This window comes from Rhincodon typus, chromosome 16 (genome assembly GCF_021869965.1).
Source record: "Rhincodon typus isolate 14 chromosome 16, sRhiTyp1.1, whole genome shotgun sequence".
Lineage (NCBI taxonomy): Eukaryota > Metazoa > Chordata > Chondrichthyes > Orectolobiformes > Rhincodontidae > Rhincodon > Rhincodon typus.
The window spans coordinates 57,318,818-57,337,675 of NC_063347.1; the positions used below are offsets into that span (position 1 = coordinate 57,318,818).

The following is an 18,858-nucleotide window of genomic DNA, read 5'->3' on the forward strand; positions in this document are numbered from 1 at the left end:
GCTCCACATTATATTGACTCTGACTCCAGCAACTGCAATTGCTATGTCCGAGTGACTTAAAATCCTGCTGCGAAGCCTCTTCCAAGGATGGGCCCTGATGGAGGGTCCTGACCCGAAACATCGACTCTCCTCCTCTGATGCTGCCTGACCTGCTGTGTTCCTCCGTCTCCACACTATTGACCCTGACAACAGCATCTACAGTTCTTCCTATCTCCTATATGTGCTCAAAGTCTGAAAATCAGTTCTGCATGAGCATCTACATTAGCATCTACATTGTCGACGTTTTGAATTTCCTTTTGAAAATGAGAGAATAATGTACGTTTTATCTATATTAAAAGTCTGTTTATATAAATGTACATTGTAGATTCAAACAAAGAGAAAATACTTTCTCTTCAGTCAGTAGCAAGCCAGAAAATCTTTTGATTGGATCATTATGCAATCACACACCACTAAAATGTTCAGTCGCATGTGGTTAACCTCTTAGACACCTTTACACTCACTTTACAACCTGTCCTGTTAAAATCTGATGAGGCATGTGTGGCATATTTATTTTGTCTTTTCACAGTTAGGCTTTTGCTGTCCATAAAGTATCACTAGACCGAACTGTACCCAAAATTTCCAAGCCTTCAGTATTACTCACGATATCACTGTGAAGGCGTTGATAGAAAGAGAAATAATCTGGAGGAATCCACCAATCAGATATGGATGAACAGAGCCTGAAGTGTAGTCTGCAGTATAGTATTTAGTAATTCCAGAAACGTTAGTGGCATTGGCTCCCTTCTTGTAAAACTTAATTGTACGCCGTCTTCTTTTCCACTGCAATGATTGGGTTTCTGCAGCAAAATGACGACAGTTGGCAGATCCAGGAGACGTTGAGTGCTCTATAAACTATCCATATAGATAAATAATACTATGTCAACGTGTTTTGCAATATTTCAAATGATTATTGAGCTTGGCATAGCTTCTATCTGCCTTTGTGTGTATCTGCCATAAAGTTGTTTTTAACCAACGCTAAAAGTGCCTAGAACTCTGAGGAGCCATCCTTCCAGATACCCTCTTGCTTCCAATAAACCTATCATAGGTTAAAAATAAATAAAGCTGATGCAAGAATGTGCTGTGCAATTCAGTAAGGGACATACACCTCTGTTTCACCTTTTTGTGAGAAGATTTTGAATGGGAATCACTCCAAAGAAGGGAGAAAAATTGACTATGTAATATAAAATATGGAATAGCCTGTTGGGAATTGACAGAAACAGTACCTGGTACACTCCAGCAATGACAAAACAATGTAAATGCAGTCATCCACCTTTCAAAGGTGACATATCAACAATCTTCCTTCCCAAGGACAACCTCATAACAGAACAAGCTGCCAAAGGAATAGTCACAACCCCGTCATTTCAAATCTTTAAGACCCATTTTTCGATTATTTCCATTCAAAAGCTTTGAACGTTATTTTTATAATTGTTGATGGAACCAACTAAAGCACAAGCAGAAACATTATGACAATGTGAGATATTAAATACTTAGACCATTCCTACCAAACTGTTGTACGAAGGAGCATGATTACTTTGAACGCTAAAGCTCATTTCCTCCACTAATCCCAATCCCAACAATGTAAAGCCAGTCCCCCTCTCATTTTCTTTTGTTTCATCAAATAACGTACATTTTAAATGCATGATACAAGTTATTCAGGTTCGTTGTGGATCATGTGATAGAATATTAGGGGTGCAAGCCCTGCTTCGTGAATGGTGTTTATAAACTAGATTGTACTTGCGGTGCAGTCGTTCTTCAGACATAAGGCATCACAGCTCTGCATAATATTTTCTGCACCTACAGCCCACAGACAAGATGATGGCTGTATCGTTATTCCCTCGACATCTCCTGATTTTCCCTTTCCCTTTGTGCCTGCTACTGCTGTCCAAAGATCTGACTAAAGTGCACAAGGGTCAAGCAAATCTGGGAGTGACCTAAAGACAGAAAGGAAATATTTCTGTTTAAAATAGAGAAACAGAAAATGCTGGAGATACTTAGCTGGAATTCTTTTTGTCAAGAGAGAAATGGAGTTAAACGTTTCAGGTTGATGATTTCTCATTGTAACTGGGAAAATTAGAAAAGTGATAGGTTTTAAGCAGGTAAGGGTGGGAAGTAGAACAAAAAGAATGGTTTATTATGGAAGACATAGCACCAACCTGCTCCTTACTTTAAAACTATTACGTTTCTACTTTATCACATTTCTGATGTAGGGTCATTACATTAGTTCTGTTTCTGTTTCCATGAATTTTGCTAGTTATTCTGATTATGCAACACCTGCCCACACACCACCTCCCCTGCCTCCATCCAGCCCTAAACAGCCCTTCCAAGTGAGTCAGAGCTTCACCTGCATCTCCTCCAACCTGGTCTATTGCATTCAGTGTTCCTGATGTGGTCTTTTCTACATTGGTGAGACCAAACATAGACTGGGTGACTGTTTTGCCGAGCATCTCCATCTGGCCCGTAATGGCCAAACTAACTTCCCGGTCACCGCCCATTTCAACTCCCCGTCCCACTCCCCCTCCGACATGTCCATCCTCGGCCTCCTCCAGTGTCGCAGCAACTTGGAATGCAAATTTGAAGAACAGCACCTTCTGCCTGGGCACTTTCAGCCCAGAGGACTCAACAGTCAGTTCTCCAATTTCAAATAACCTTGTCACCCATTTCACCCCCACTTCCAGTCCCACCACCTCCCTTCCATTCCACCTTCTGATCTTCCCAGTCACCAACCAATTCATCCCTCCCATTTACCAACCAGGTTGTACCTACTGCCAGTGTCCATCTATCACCACCATTCCACCTCCACCCCTTCCCCCCCGACTTTATCTGCAGCTCCACCTACCCCCACATCCAGTCCTGAAGAAAGGTAATACCTGAAACGTTGACTGCTCCTTTCCTCCAGATACTGCAGGCCCTGCTGTGTTCTTCTGGCCTCCTGTCTGTCTACTTTGGATTCTAGTATCTGCAATTTTTTTTGTCTCTAATGTAGATATAATATTGGATAATCTTTCATAAAAGGCTAGAGGCTTCAAATTCTAATTATGAGTTTGTTCTAATTTAAGTAATTTGAAATCATTAGACGCTATCCAATTGTAATGTCAATCTTTCATTATAATGTCAATCTTCCATTATTTCACAAATCTCATTTGGCTTCATCTAACACCAATCTCTTGTTCTATGCACACAGCTAAAATGGCAGATGAAAGTATTGCATGTATAATCAAAAGCCCAATTGCACTACAGACTGGCGATGTGAGAACAGACTTGGCAAAACCTGGAGTGTATGTAATTGAGGTGACTTTTCCAAGGGAAAGAATCGTAAATGTACGTGAGTCTTTTACTTTTCAAACAATTATTAATGGACAAAACTGAAAATGGAAATATTACTACATATTAATTTATACAAGCAACATATTGCATTAAATGTCCGATTTCAGGTTGTGACGGCTAAGCAGATATCTAGATAAATTAAAGAAATAGCACATGCTTGGGAGGAAGTAAGCTTTAGAGTATTTTGAAAAACAGACTGAATAGTTTAGAGAGGTAATTTGACAACAGCTATTGGGCAAAAGTATGGACAATGCATGAAAGGCCAGATGCAAAGGAGCAGAGAATTCAGAAAGGTGGAGGGGCAGGAATGTTTGGAGGAAGCGGAAAAAGATTGATTATTCGTGTAAATTTGAGGCAAAAAATATTCAATTTTTTTTTCTCCAGCATGGCTGCTTGGTGTACATTAGTCTGTAGAAACATTACAAAATGAATGTAGAACGACACAGGTTCACTAGCACAGAAACAGGGCATTTCACGCAAAAGTCCAGGCTGTTGTTTATATTCTAATTAGGCACCCTTCAGTCTTTCCTTACCTAAACCTATTGCTGTAACCTTCTTTTTCATTCTTCGTCATATGCATGTCTAGCTTCCCCTAAAATGGAAGTACACCGTGTATCACATTGTTGCCAATGGGTGAAGCCATTTTTTTCTGAAAAGATGTTCTCCCTTGTGGGAGGGGCTTCATCTAGGGGATACAGTTTAAAAATAAGAGGTCACCCATTTAGGATGGACATAAAGAGAATTTTGTTCAGGATCATGAATCTGTGGAACTCTTCCCCAGAGCAAGGTGAAGGCAGTGAGGTTAAACATTTTTAAAACAGGTGAATAGATCCTTGACTGGAAAATTAATTAAAGTCACCACAGTCCCAGAAGCTGCTCTCTTGTTAGAAAGAGAAAGTTGGTGTGAATTTAACCTGACGGTCAGCACATCTCAGGCAAAGTTGAGGAAGTAGGGCCTTCATGGTAACCTCAGCCAGTATTGAACCCATGCTACTGGCATCATTCTGCGTTGCAAACCAGCCATCAGCCAACTGAGCTGCTCTCTCATTAGAGAATGATGAGTGCTTTAATTTAAGGTTTACCAAGTCTCAGGCAAAGAGAGAGGTTGAGAAGGAGAGACCTTATGGCAACCTCGGTTAGTGTAGGAATTTAACCCACGCCATTGGTGTCATCTTGCATCACAAATCAGCCATCCAGGCAACTGAGCAGTTTGTAATCTGGTTGAATTGTATAATGTAAGTCTCAGTTCACAGCCCAGATCATTTGCTTAGATTATAGATGCTGCAGCAACATACCTTGAATAATGTGCTGTGCGCATGCTCAGGAGTTCCAACACACCAACTACACAGGAATTGTCCAGCAAGTTTAAACTTCTGAAAGGCAATTAACATCCATCTGGAAGCCTCCAATAAATTCTCCAATTCGGAGTTAAGGTGGAGACTTCTACTTACCTGGATTGTTACCCAGGAAATGTTGGAGGGATTAAAATCTGCTCTAACTTCTGGGTAACTATAAAATTGACAACCACCTGACTCGCTCTTGACCGCTCTTCCCCACCATCAGATTTCTGAATACCCCATTTCCAACTCTTCACCCATTTACCTAACACCCACCCAACACATTTATCTTGAACACTTACCGTCTCCCTGTAACTCTTCAGTGAGATTTTGAGACCGTTTACATTTGTTTACTTACTGAAATGCTGCAGTTGATGATATTAAAACGATGGCTCGGTTTCCCCCAATGATCCCTACATTACAACAATTCAGCTGGACTGAATCTTCACTGTAGATTTCATAAGCCTCTAGCATTAGAACTTGGACACAGGAATGCACAGCATAAATTCAAGGGAAAAAGATAGATGAAAAAACAGCAATGCAACATTGATTGCTGGTCTGAAGAGATTCTGCTAACGTGTTGCTGCAGGTGGAGTAAATCCATTGTTTACCAAATTAATTTTGTTATGTCCTTTTCATTTGTGAAAATTAAAGAATCTTAAACCATTCCAAATTTGGAAATCTGATGTAGGAGGTTGGGCATCAGATTTCTGGGACGTTGAGACCTGTTTGGAAAAGGTGGATCTGTGCAAGCCAAACAAGAAAGATGGGAATCTGGGGGCAAATGCAGAGCAGGGAATCCAGAGGCAGAAAATTAGTGAGTGACACTGAAAGACAGAGGAAGCAGACATTATAAAATATACAGCACAGGAATTTGGCAGTATGAATACGTATATCTGAAAAGCAAGGAGTAAAGCAAATAAATCCGAGGAGATGGGGATGCAAATAGATATGCAGCAGCATATCATTGCTATAATGGAAATTTGGTTTAGAGACACCAGGCTGGTAGCTCAACGTGCCTAGATATTTTAAGACAGGGTACTGGAGGGGATTTTTTTGTTTAGAAGAGAGGCACAGCAGATATTTTCTAGATAACCTGTTCAAAGATGTTATTACACACCTCTGGAGCAGGTGGGTCTCCTGGCTTTGAGATAGGGATATTATCACTGCACCACAAAAGCCCTAAGTGGGGCCTAGCATTATTGACTGAAGATTTAGTTACAGCTGTGAGGACAAATGTTATTCAAAATTAAGCATCAGTTGAGACAGTATGGGTTGATCTGTGAAACAAGAAGGGGCAGACACATTGTTGAGCATGTACTTTTGACTCCCAAGTATTGCCAGGGAGTTAGAGAAGCAAACATGTAGGAAAATTTGACTGCAGAAATAATAGAATGACTTCAACTACCTAAATATCAACTGGGATACAAATTGTGTGAGGGGCACAAAGGAAACACAATTCTTGATAAAAAGCAAAAGAACTGCAGATGCTGTAAATCAAGAACAAAAACAAAGTTGCTGGAAAAGCTCAGTAGGTCTGGCAACATCTGTGAAGGAGAAAACAGAGTTAACATTTTGGGTCCAGTGACCCTTTCTCAGAACAGGAATTCTGAGGAAGAATTTTAGAAAATGAAACTGAATAGGTGGATGTGGTTGCAGTGGATCACTATCTTTGGAGATAGTGATCATAATACAGCAAACTTTGTTTTAACTGGCACCTTATGAACTCCCATTAACATCCGTGGACTATCCGACACTCTCAATAAATTGGCAAAAATTATATTTCTGAAATGCCACAAGTTTACTGTATTATCGCAATCTCCCCAATGTCCAAGTAGTCAGTTGAGGGTGTGTGTGAGAAGGCTCTCTGCTGGTAAGTATTATTTAAGGCAAAGTTATTTATGCTGTAAATAAAGTATAACTGTGAATTGTATACCCACTGCATTACATTTCTATGACTTAGTGTTGTGTTCTTATATTGATATGTGGACCTCTTGATCAACCAGCACACTCGTGATCCATTAGGTGCCGATTAATAAAAAGTTTGCTGTACAGTTAGAATTAGCATTATTGTGGAAATAGACAAAGTTAGAATAAGTTCAAAATTGGAGGAAGGCAAATCTTACAAAATTGAGAAATAATATGACCCAAGGTGGACTTGAAGGCTACTTGAAAGCCAGTGACAATTCAGTGGAGGCATTCAAATGCCAAGATTCTGGGGCACATTGAAGTCCTGTCCGTACAAAGAAAATAGGTGGTATTGCCAAATCTAGAGCCCCCTGGTCATCTAGAGGAGTTGATGGCCTAGTGGTATTATCACAAGACTGTTAATCCAGAGATTCAGGTAATTTTCTGGGGGCCTGGGTTTGAATCCCGCCATGGCAGATGGTGGAATTTGAGTTCAATAAAAATCTGGAATTAGGAGTCTAATGATGCCCATGAGACTATTGTCGGTTGTCAGAAAAACCCATCTGGTTCACTGATGTCCTTTAGAGAATGAAACTGCCATCTTTACCCTGGCCCAGCCTACATGTGACTGTAGACCCACAGCAGTGTTGTTGACTCTTAACTGCCCTATGGGCAATAAATGCTGGCCTAGCCAGTGACACCCATATCTCAAGAACGAATAAAAAAAATGCATGCAACGTAAGATAAATCAGAATAATAGAGTTTATGACAATCTCAGTAAGTAATACTTTAGGAGATGTAGAGAAGCGTAGAAAGTACAGAGGTAAAGTGAAAAGGAAATTAGGAAAATAAAGGACATGATAAAAGAATTGGCTGGAAAGATCTGCGCATATTGTACCATTATTCGAGAAGGTTATGAGGGGTGGGCCAAATAATTATAGGCCAGTCAGTTTGACCTTGATGGTGGGCACATTACTAGAATCAATACAAGAAATAGGATTAACTGTTACTTGGAAAGCCATGGATTAATCAGGGATAGTCAGCATGGTTTTATGAAGGAAAATTTGTTTCTTATAAGCTAACTTGAATCTTTTGAGGAAGTAACAAGGAGGATTGACAAGGGTAGTGCACTGGGTGTTCCCTATATAGGTTATTTGTAAGGCATTTGACAAAGTCCCAAAAAATTAAAAGTCCACTGTTACAGGGGAATATGGGAATTAAGAGGGATAGAAGAAGTGAGAGACCTTGGATGCATGACCTCAGATCCCTGAAGGTGGAAGGACAGGTAGATAAGGTGGTTAAGAAGGCATATGGGATGCTTTTATTCATTGACCGTGGTATTGGATGTAATGCTGGAACTATAGAAGACACTGAATAGGCCAAAGCTAGAATTTTCTGTATGGTTTCTGGCCACCACATTACAGGAAGGACATAATTGCTTCATAGAGAGTACAGAGGAGATTTACAAGAATGTAGCCAAGGCTTGAAAATTGCAAGTAAGATTGGAAAGGCTGGGGTTATTTTCCTTAGAATAGAAGTGGATGAGGGAGTGATTTAATTGACATGTATATAATAATAAGGGGCTTGGATGGAGTGGACAGGGGAGACCAGCTTGCCCTAGAAGAGAGGTCACTTACCAGGGGACACAGATTTAAAGTGTTGGTAGAAGGATTAGAGGGGACTTGAAAAACCTTTTCACTCAGAGGGTTGTACGTATCTGGCATTTGCTGCCAAGATTGGTGGTTGGGGCGGAAACCCTTAAGTCATTTAAAGGTACCTGGATCTACACCAGAAGTACTGTAACCTCCGAGGCAACAGACCAATTGCTGATAAATAAGATTAGGCTGGGCAGCTAGTTTATTCAGCCGGAGCAGAAACAATGGGCTGAATGGCCTTTTTCTGTGTGTGAGTTTTCTATGATTATATTTTTCATTTATTGAGTTGTTTTTATTAATTTTTTCCTGTATGTTTATCTCCTTTATTGGAAGAACTTGTCATTCAGCTGACTCAACACTAATATATTACTCTTCATTGACCAGCTTCAGTCAATTACATTTAAGAATTATTACACCGCATTCTTAACTGTACGCCTTCAAAGACGACTGAACTCAGAGTCTGACCGAAAGCAATTGAAATGGAAGACTTGCATCCGGAACATGTGCTTGATGCCTAATCCCCACACTGAGAATGGATCACAGGATTACTTCTCCATCTACAGAGATCAGGTTGGGTTCCAATGTAAATATGTTTGGTTTAACAAAGTGAATATTCTCATTGTTTATCTTTTTGGCACTTAAACTACTGCACATCAAAAGTTACATAAATGCAAAATCAGTTGTTGGTGCAGATTAGTCTATTATTAGTTTATTATTTGCTATCCCACAGGTTAGGCCTGTATCCTCCAGAGTTTAGAACAGTCAGATACAGCTTAATTGAAACATACAAGATCCTGAAGGGAATTGACAGGGTGGATGTCAAATGGATGTTTACTTTTGTAGGAGAATCTATACATAACGGTCACAGTTTAAAAATAAGAGAGTGCCAATTTAAAACAGATAAAGAAACATTTTTGTTTATTGAGGAATTTGGAATTCCTTTCTTCAAATGGGAGTGATGCAGATTCTTTAAATATTTTTAAGGCACAGGTAGATGGATTTTTGATTACCACAGAGGATGAACGATTAGCAGGAATGTAGAGTTGAGGTTAAAATCAAATCAGCCATGGTCTTATTTAACAGTGAAGCAGGCTCAAAGGGCCACACGGCCCTTGTTTGTATGTTCAATGTGATAGTTTTCAATTTCCCAGACTCACCTGTTTTGCAGAATCTTTGAATGATCCTGCCATTTTTGTATTAGAATATGAGCACTGATTGCACATCCATTTGGCATCAGAATAAGATTACTTCAGTGTGTCTCTCCTAAGGCTCTTATAATTGGATGGTGAAGTAGATCTTAGGGCCAGATCCTAAAGGTGGATATGATGAATAAGAAGTTAACACCAAGATTGTTTCCTTTCTTTGTTGTTAATGCTTTTGGATAGGTTTGCAAGCTGGTTTGTCAGACGGATATGTTACGTTCATATTTACCAACTATCTGTATTTGGATTGGAAGCTTCTTTTTGGATCCCAGCCTGTTCCATTTATCCAAAAACATGAAATGGTCAGCAAAAGGAATCTCTAAAGTTAAAGAACTGATATAATTTTAACAGAACCAGATCACTTATGCTGTTGGGTGCTTAGTCTGTACTGGCAAGTGACCACAGCAACGTGATTAGTTCATTTTATGGAATTGCTGAAGTCCCTGTCCTGTCTACTCAGAGCACAGCATTTCTCTCAAATTCTCGAAGAAGATGTTTGATACCATGGCTGGTGATTAAACATTGCAGTTAATATCTGAATAAAACATCCTAGGACCATATTTGGACCATAATAAATGCCTGCAAAGCAGATCCAAGAAATTAGTAAGACTCTTTAAAAAAAAAACCTACAAAGACTAGTTTTTCAAGTTTAGAAGAAGCAATAAGTCGACTTGTTTTGGTTAGCAAATATTGTGGAGAGAATTTCATCAAACAGTTAATGGTTGAATTGCCTTGCAAAGTGAGGGGAGAACTGAAACTATACGTTGTTTGAGTTAAAGCTTTGAATTTTCATTTTAACTTTGGGAATTTTCAACACATCAAGGTGTAGGATGGAACATCTGTTACACCCTGAGAAAGACATAAATTAGGACAGATGCAAACTCGAGCTCCTTTCTACTAATTTTACAAAACGTATTAACTTCAATTTCAGAGCACCATTATAAAATTCATTTGCACTCCGCCAGCCATTCTTCTGGCCTCAGAATGAGATTACCAGTTAAATAGCAAACTTGCAAAGATTACTTTTTCTTTCCCTGCTATCAATTATGGGTGTGTTGCAGTAACTGCAGATAGAATTGATGACTTAAATAACTGGATGTTTACTTTGGATTTGTACTTTAATCTGGTTCAACTTAGAGCGCTGTGCTGTATTGATAAGTCTGGTACCAGAATGAGTTGTACAATGTGCGCAGCGCAGAAGAAGGCCTGTCGTTTCTGTGCTGGCTGTCTAATTGTAACTCACTTGGTTCCACTGCCCTGCCTTTTCCCTGTAACCCTGTGCTTTTTCTTCTGATAATTATCCAATTCTCTTTTGAAAACCACAATTGAATCTGCCTCTATCACCCTGTCCTAACCACCTGCCTAACTAAGTTTTACCTCATGGTTTTGGCTAATCATCTCGAATTGGTGTTCTCTGCATCAGTCTACATATCTGCTCTGTCTATAACACTCATAATTTTGAACACCTCTATCAAATCTCTTCTCAATCTTCTTTAAGGAGAACAGTCCCAGCTTCATCAATCAATCCTGACTGACTTGTAGTACTAAATTTATCCTTATACCTTCTATTGAAGGAGGGTGTCACATTTGCAATTCTCCAGTCTTACGACACCCTACCCTATATCCAAGGAGAAGAGGAAGATTATGGCTAGAGATTCATCAAGTTTCCACCAAGGCGGCTGGTGGAATTTAAATTTGGTAAATAAAATCTAGCCAGTGTCAGTTCTCATAATAAAACAAAAATTCCATAGACCACGCCCACCAGTGGTTGGGAAATAGAGGTGAGGAAGTAGCCCTGTGAGTCCTCAATATTGACTTGGACACCATGTCGTCTCAAAATATCAAGTCAAAAGGGGCTGATATCACTCGCTGCTCCAATCCCCAACTAATGAATCAGTTCTCCTCCATATTAAACAGATTTTCGAGGAAACACTGAAGGTGGCAAGGGCACAGAATGTATCTTGGCTGGGGAAACTTCATTGCTGACCACTGAGGGTGGCTCAGTAACACTGTGACTGACAAACTGGCCAAGTCTTAACAGACAGCTGCCAGTTTGGGTTTGCAGCAGATGATGTGGAAACCAACGAGACAGAAAATCATACCTGGCCTCATCCTCCCCAAACTGTATGTCACAGATACATCTGTTCATGACAGCATTTATACCTGTCATAATCCTTTTGGAGGCCAAGCCTTGTCTTCACATTAAGGATACATGTTATTTGTGGCACTGCCACCATGCTGAATTGGAAAAACTTCAAACAGATAAAGCAACGAAAACTAAGCATCCAAGAGGCACTGTGGGCCATCAGTTGCAGTAGAATTGTACTCCAACAGAATCTGAAACCTCTTGGCTTAGCATATCCCCCGCTCTACCTTTACCAAAAAGTCAAGAGACCGGCCTTAGTTCATTAAAGAGTATAGGATGGCGTGCCAGAAGCAGTATCAGGCATACCTAAAAAGAGGTTTTAACTGGATGAAACAACAGGGGAAGATTCTGCAAATATCCTCATCATCAATGAGCACAGCACATCAGTGCAAAAGACTAGGCTAAAGCATTTGCGACCATCTTCAGACAGAGGTGTCAAGCGATGATCCATCTCAGCCTCCTCTGGAAGTTCCCAGCATCACAGATGACAGTCTTTAGTCAATTTAATTCAGTCTACCTGATATCAAAAACAAGTGACAACACTCGACATTGCAAAGACTATGGACCTTGACAACTTTCCCATAATAAGACTTGCATCCAGAATTAATTAAGCTGTTCTAGTTTAGTTACAACAATGACAATATTGGCATCTATCCTGCAATGTGACAAGTTGTCAAGCTATATCCTGACCAGAAAAAGCAGGACAAATTCCACCCAACCAATTACTATTCCATCAGTCTACTCTTGACTATAGGCAAAGTTTTGGAGGATGTCACAATGGTGCCATTAAGTGGCACTTCCTTGGCAATTACCTGCTCATTGGCCATCAGTTTGGGTGCCACCAGAGCCATTTACCTCATGATCTAAATACAGCCTTGGTCCAAATGTGGGCAATAGGACTGAACTCCAGATGGTTAAGAGGGATGACTACTATTGACATCAAGGCAACATTTGATTGCGTATGGTATCAGAAGCTCTGACAAAACTAGACTCAATGGGATTCATAAAAATCTCTCTGGTTGGAATCATACCTAGCACAAAGGAAGGTGGTTATCTTTTGTTTGAGACCAACATTTCTACCCCAGGACATCACTGCAGGATACTGTCTCAAGCCCAACCACCTTCAACTGCTTCATCAATGACCTTGCTGCCAACATAAGGTCAGAAGTCAGGATGTTCACTGATGTACCATGTTCAGCACCATTCACAACTCCTCAGATACTGAGGCAGCCCATGTTCAAATGCAGCAAGACCTGGACAATATCAGGCAGAGGGTGACAAGTGGCAAATTACATTCATGCCACACGAATGCTAACCAGTGACACTTTTCAACAGAAGAGAATTTAACCACCTAATCCTGACATTACCTTCTCTGAATCCTCCACTATTAACATCCTTGGTGTTACTGTTGACCAGAAACTGAACTGCACCAGTCATATAAATATTGTAGTTCAAGGGCAGGTCAGAGGCTGGAAATTCTGTGGTGAATAACTTGCCTCCTGATTCCTCAATGCCAGTTCTGAGGAAGGGTCACCAGACCCGAAACGTTAACTCTGATTTTTTTTCTTCACAGATGCTGCCAGACCTGCTGAGCTTTTCCAGCAACTTCTGTTTTTGTACAAATTAGGAGCGTGATAGAATACTCATTCTTTGCTTGGATGAGTGCAGTTCCAACAGCTCAAGAAGCTCAACATCACTTGGGACAAAGCAACCCACTTAATTGACACCCTTTCCACAACCTTCAAAATACACTCCCTACAACAGATGTACAGTGACAGCAGTTTGAATCATCTACATGGTATGACTTCTCTACTGATGGGCTGCCTGGTGTTTTGGTTGTGTTCAGAGCTGTAACCTCAAAATGCCTCTTGATTCCAGCTCTTGAAAGTTGCTGTTAACTTGGAACTACTATTAGCAACAATGGGCAAAGCAATATATCACTGATATTTTCCTCATGTTACTATGATCCCAACTGAGGTTATTACTGAATAAATCAGATCCCAGACTCAAGCTGGATAGTTGTTTTGTTTTGTTTTAGTGAGGTGGTCTTTCACTGAAACACACATATGCAGGTTTAGTAATGAAGTAAGTTTTGCAAAATAAATGAAGATAAAATAGAAGAAACCAAACCGCACAAAATTTTAAGGATTTCAAAATACACAGTAAAGTACAATTCCAATAATCCCAACATCATTTCTTTACAGCACACACAACAGAGAGGTTAGCCTTCCGTTTCCCACCAGATTGCTTGATTTAACTATGGCTTCAGTCTCAAACCTAACTCACTTTCTCATGAGCAGCTGTTTTACATATCCAGCAACAGCCAAGATGTCTTTAAACTTTCCTGAAATGAAACTAAAAAGCATTTTTTCCCCAAGCCATGGATGTTTTCAAAATGCCTCAAAATTTCACAATCTTCTATCTTTGTTTTGTTTGAAAGCAATGATCTAGGAAGTTTCTCTCTAATAGTGTTTTTTTTTAAAACACAGCATGACTACAGAAATACTTTCAAATTAGTCATTAAACTCCTTCAGATACACAGAAAATCGATACGTCACTTGTTCAAAATTCAAAAATCCAAAAATAAATGGTATTCAAATATTTAAAACCACACAGTTTGGATCACAATGTTACTGGAATTACTGCGCATAAAACAATGGGATTTTATCAGGTGCTTGCAAGCTGTTAAATTGACTGACACTTTCTGTATTGGGCTTTAACCATAGATGCTGTTTGAGCCTGATGGTGTAGTGACAGTGCGTCTGATCCTGCGGCAGCCATCTCCAGTTTGGCTGAACTTTACAATAGAGGACATCAAAATGTATGAACGTGACCGTGATAAGGATGTAAGTAGTAGTACTAAGCATCTCTCTCAAGTCGGGTGTGTGGAAATATTTAAAACCTGTGGGACAACTCATAACATGGCACATGTTAATGTGGAAATTGTAACCGTTCTAATGTTCAGGTTGCACTTAATGATTTCTCTTTGCAGAAGGTACAGGGACCATGGCTTTCTCAACTCACTCCTCAAGACCGACCTTTGAACTTAAGTGAGGTGAGTATGATGCAGACTTTTACAGCTTGAAATACAACACATCCATGTAACATTGGAAATTGAAAGGTCTCTCCTCTATGCAAATATCCTTGAATCCCTGCTGTTTATTTCTTTCACTTGCATTTTTTTTTATGTACTCCTAGGGTTTACCAATATATTTCTCCTGTTTTTCTGTTATCTGAATCTGCAATGATTCTTATGATAGGACAAATGGCCTCTTTTTGCAGCATAATTACTCAGTTTTTTTTAGGGTGTAGGACTCATTTTCAGATGGATTAATATTCAGAAACTGACATCTAACTTGTATAGAACTCAATATGACTGCGGAGACCACTCGAGTACTGTGTACAGTTTTGGTCAAATTATTAAAGGAAGGATGTAAGTGCATTGGAGGCATTGCAGAAAAGTTTTACAGATTAATACCTGGAATTGAGGGTTTGTCTTGAGGAAAGGTTGCACGGGGTATGCTTGTACCTACTGGAATTTAGAATAGAGAGAGGTGACTTGATTAAAATGTATAAAATCGTGAGGGGTCTTGACAGGGAAGATGCAAAGAGGATGTTTCTTATGGGAGCATCTAGAATTGGGTCACTGTGTTAAAAATCAGGGGTGGAGCATTTAAAACTGAGATTTGGTGATTTTGCTTCACTTTAAGGGTCATGCAGAACACTATCAACATCAAGCTAGAATTGCAAATACCTCCTGAGCACTGCTTTATTCTTCCACTAACTGAGACATGAGAAATAGAGATGGTCTTCGATTTTTGTGCAATCTTTATTTTAGACATTTCTATGGCAGCAGGAAGGATTGTTTCAAGCAATCCAAAGTCAGTTGTTAAGGATGCTGTCAGAATCTTTTCCAGGACCTTCTTTTTTCCATTTTAATTGTTTCATGGGATGTGTGTGTGTCACTGCAAGGCCAGCATTTGTTGCCCATCCCTGATCGCCTTTGAATGAGGGCAAATAAAAGTCGACCACATTGCTAAGGGTCTGTAGTCACATGTCAGCCCTAGATAAAGGACATTAGTGAACCAGTTGTTGTCACAATCACCATTAATGAAATGAGCTTTATATTCCAGATATATGAATTCCATCAGCTGCCATGGTACATGAGGTAAGGCAGTTCAGTGTAACTTGTGGGAATGAGGGCATCGTAGCAGGAAAATGAGAGTTAGTGGCAACACTTGAAGAGGTCAGAAGAGTCCATTTTAAACTGGGGAACCGTGATAAAGAACCGTGTCAATATCAAATGGCGTGAGAGGTATTACTAGAATAGATTATGTATGTGGAGGATAAGATGCAGTCATTGCATGCTGTTCATTCTATTTCAACTATAAATATCCTTTCACAGGGGTTGCCGGATCCTGAGGTTGTAGCTTCCAGTGTTCAGCAGATGTGGGTTTTAACTGAAATGGTCCGGAACAATCCAGCAACCACACGGGTTGGACGGTTTGATGTAAGTACTGTATTCACCATCTCAATGTATGTTTACAACAGGTAAACAGAAAGTGAACAGTGGAAATGAAAGTTTATAATGCAGATGAATTCATATTTGCTTTGTCTAAATATGCAGCCTCACATTTCTACACTTTTTTTTAAAGAAGTAAACCCTAGCTCGGAGGGAAATGTGATGATCTGATGTGACACTGATCTGTGAACCTCATTCTGTGCTGGGTTAACTAATCTCTGCTGACATATTGCTTTAGGACAGCTACAAGTTATCTCAACATTTCTGGACTATGAAGGAAGAAAATCAGATGTTCTCACTCCCGATCAGCACACCTTCTAATTCTTCTTGTAGTGTTTGACAGAATCATTTAAGTGCGCAGGTCCTTATAAACATTGTTCCAAATCACTATCCAGTAAGGCCTGCTGAAAGTCCTTTCATGTCGATGTTGAATTGGAGATATGCTCTGATAACCTCTGCAAATCTCCTTCAATGGAGTTTAGACCCTTATAAGAAGTAGGGCCTCAGGGCAAATACTGCAAGGGGATTAACGTGTAGAACTGTAGTTCGGTAGATAAGGAGAGATTATTGAAATTTTTTGTTTAGAAAGGCAAGGAATTAAGACACCAACAGAATATGAAGGATGAAATAGTCTCACTATATTTTATGTATATTCTATCCACAGGTGGATGGTTCCTATGATGTCAACCTGCTATCCTATACCTGAGTGACTGATCTTACATTACCGTTCCTGCAGAGAGGACCAGAGATACAAAACTCCTTGTTTGTGACTGCATGCAAGTCTGTATAAAATGCACTTGATGCCCTGACAGAAAACTGTAGTAAAGCCAGAGTTACAGCACCCGCAGTTCTTTCAGTTTTTATTTAGTTTTCTGCTATTTGTCTGAGTGGGACCAGACTCAGTTCAAATTGTTCAGTATCAACTCCACTAATGTTTTATATGTACAAAGTTAATAAATGTAATATATTATTATTCAAAATGTTGTAGTAAAAACATTATTAAGCTTCTCAAGTTTTTCAGATTAGCTGGATCCAATAGACTTTCTGTTTTGCATAATGTCAGCACTCAGTAACTGTTACTTTTTACCTGCCTTCAAAAAATGAAAGCTAAAATAACAAAAACAGAAAAGCTGAAGAGAAATGACCAAAGAACTAAAATGAAAATGCTCACTCGATAATGCATGAAACATTTGATTGTGACTTTGAAGGACTGCAGAGATTAGCCAAAAATCCACGTTTACGCTAGTGTAAAGAATGCAACTCTTTGCCATAACCGGGTCCAAAGTTGTTTGCACCGTGTGGGCAATGTCCAAATCTGATCAGTAGATTCCTTGCACATTTCTTGAGATTTACTGTGGTGGAGATGGTGGGCTAGGTTTATTTTAATGTTGCAAGACTTCATGATAAGTCTGTGACCAAACACTATTGTAGCTAATAATGAAAAATTAAACAGAACAGACAGGGGAACTGAGCATATGAGAACATGTAAGTAACAGTGATCTTCAAAATAGGCTTGTAAATAAAGATTTGAAAAGGATATAGGTAAAACAAAATAAAATAAAGTAATAAAAACAGAAAACGAAGAAAGACTTCATATTTCATGTTAATAAAACAAAACTGCAGATGCTGGAGATATGAAACAACAAACTGAGTGCTGGAGAAACACAGGTCTGGCAGCATCTGTGGAGAGAAAAACAGAGTTAATGTTTCCCATCCTGCGACAAAGGATCATAAGCCTCATTTCTGCCATCTCGGTGAGATTTCACCCAGACATTTCTTCCCCCTCCCCTCCTTTGTCAGCATGCCACAGGGGCCATTCCTTCTGGGACATGCTGGTCCACTCCTCCCCCATTCTCAAGGCATCTTGCCATGCAATTGCAGGAGGTGCAACACTTGCCTGTTTATCTCCTCCCTACAACATCCCAGACACACCTTCCAGGTGGTGTGTTGATGTCCACCCAAAAATTAGATATCCCAAACAAAGTAACAGCCTCACTGATAAATGTTCTGATGGTGATGGCATTTCTTCAAGTATAATCAATAGAGAATAAAGTCTCCACAGAACCTCTGAGTACCTACTCTAGGGAACACCATTTAAAGACCTATTTAAGATAAAGATGAGATTTGTTTTCTGAGGGTCGTTAGTCTGTGGAACTTGTCTTCCCAAATGCGGTGGAGTCAAGGTCATTAAACTTATTCAATGTTCAGTTTGATGTTTAATCCACAAAAGAATCAAGGGTTATGGGGGGGTACTCGGGAAAGTAGAATTGAGTCCACAGTCAGATCAACCATAAATGACAGAGCAGGCTTGAGGGCCAAATGGCCTATTCCCTGTTCTTGTGGGCCAAATCCATGTTGCAAGCCCCCATTCTCTCCCAAAGTATATCCAGCTGTAGCACCACATGCCCTAGTCATAGTAAATTCCTTGCCAACTTAGGTCTGACATATCCTTGGATATTCACAATGCACCCATCATCTGTAATTTCCTCAGCAAACAAATGTTGAAAAACCCTGAGTACTGCCCCACAAAATGCCCTGGAATTTCCACCAAACTAATGTCATATACCAAGAATTATCGGATAGATTAAACCCTACAGTCTATACTGCCTCATAGTATCAAATATTCTTTTTGCAGTCCAAAATATTTCATTGACTCTAAACTGCACTGTGTAAACACAAGTTATATGTGTTTGCAGAGTTAAAGACAAAAAAGAACTGCAGATGCTAG

At 39.7% G+C, this 18,858-nt stretch overlaps 1 protein-coding gene across 1 annotated transcript in view; it reads left to right on the top strand.

Moving 5' to 3' along the window:
- nicn1 (nicolin 1) overlaps window positions 1-17,110 on the top strand; it is an 18,307-nt gene extending 1,197 nt beyond the window's left edge. Inside the window, exons 2-7 of the mRNA XM_020531127.2 lie at window positions 3,218-3,354; window positions 8,645-8,830; window positions 14,335-14,454; window positions 14,601-14,663; window positions 16,014-16,118; window positions 16,795-17,110. Coding sequence (XP_020386716.1) covers window positions 3,223-3,354; window positions 8,645-8,830; window positions 14,335-14,454; window positions 14,601-14,663; window positions 16,014-16,118; window positions 16,795-16,836 — 648 coding nt within the window. The 5' untranslated portion in view covers window positions 3,218-3,222 and the 3' untranslated portion in view covers window positions 16,837-17,110. The remainder of the gene's footprint in view (window positions 1-3,217; window positions 3,355-8,644; window positions 8,831-14,334; window positions 14,455-14,600; window positions 14,664-16,013; window positions 16,119-16,794) is intronic.
- Window positions 17,111-18,858: the final 1,748 nt, after the last annotated feature.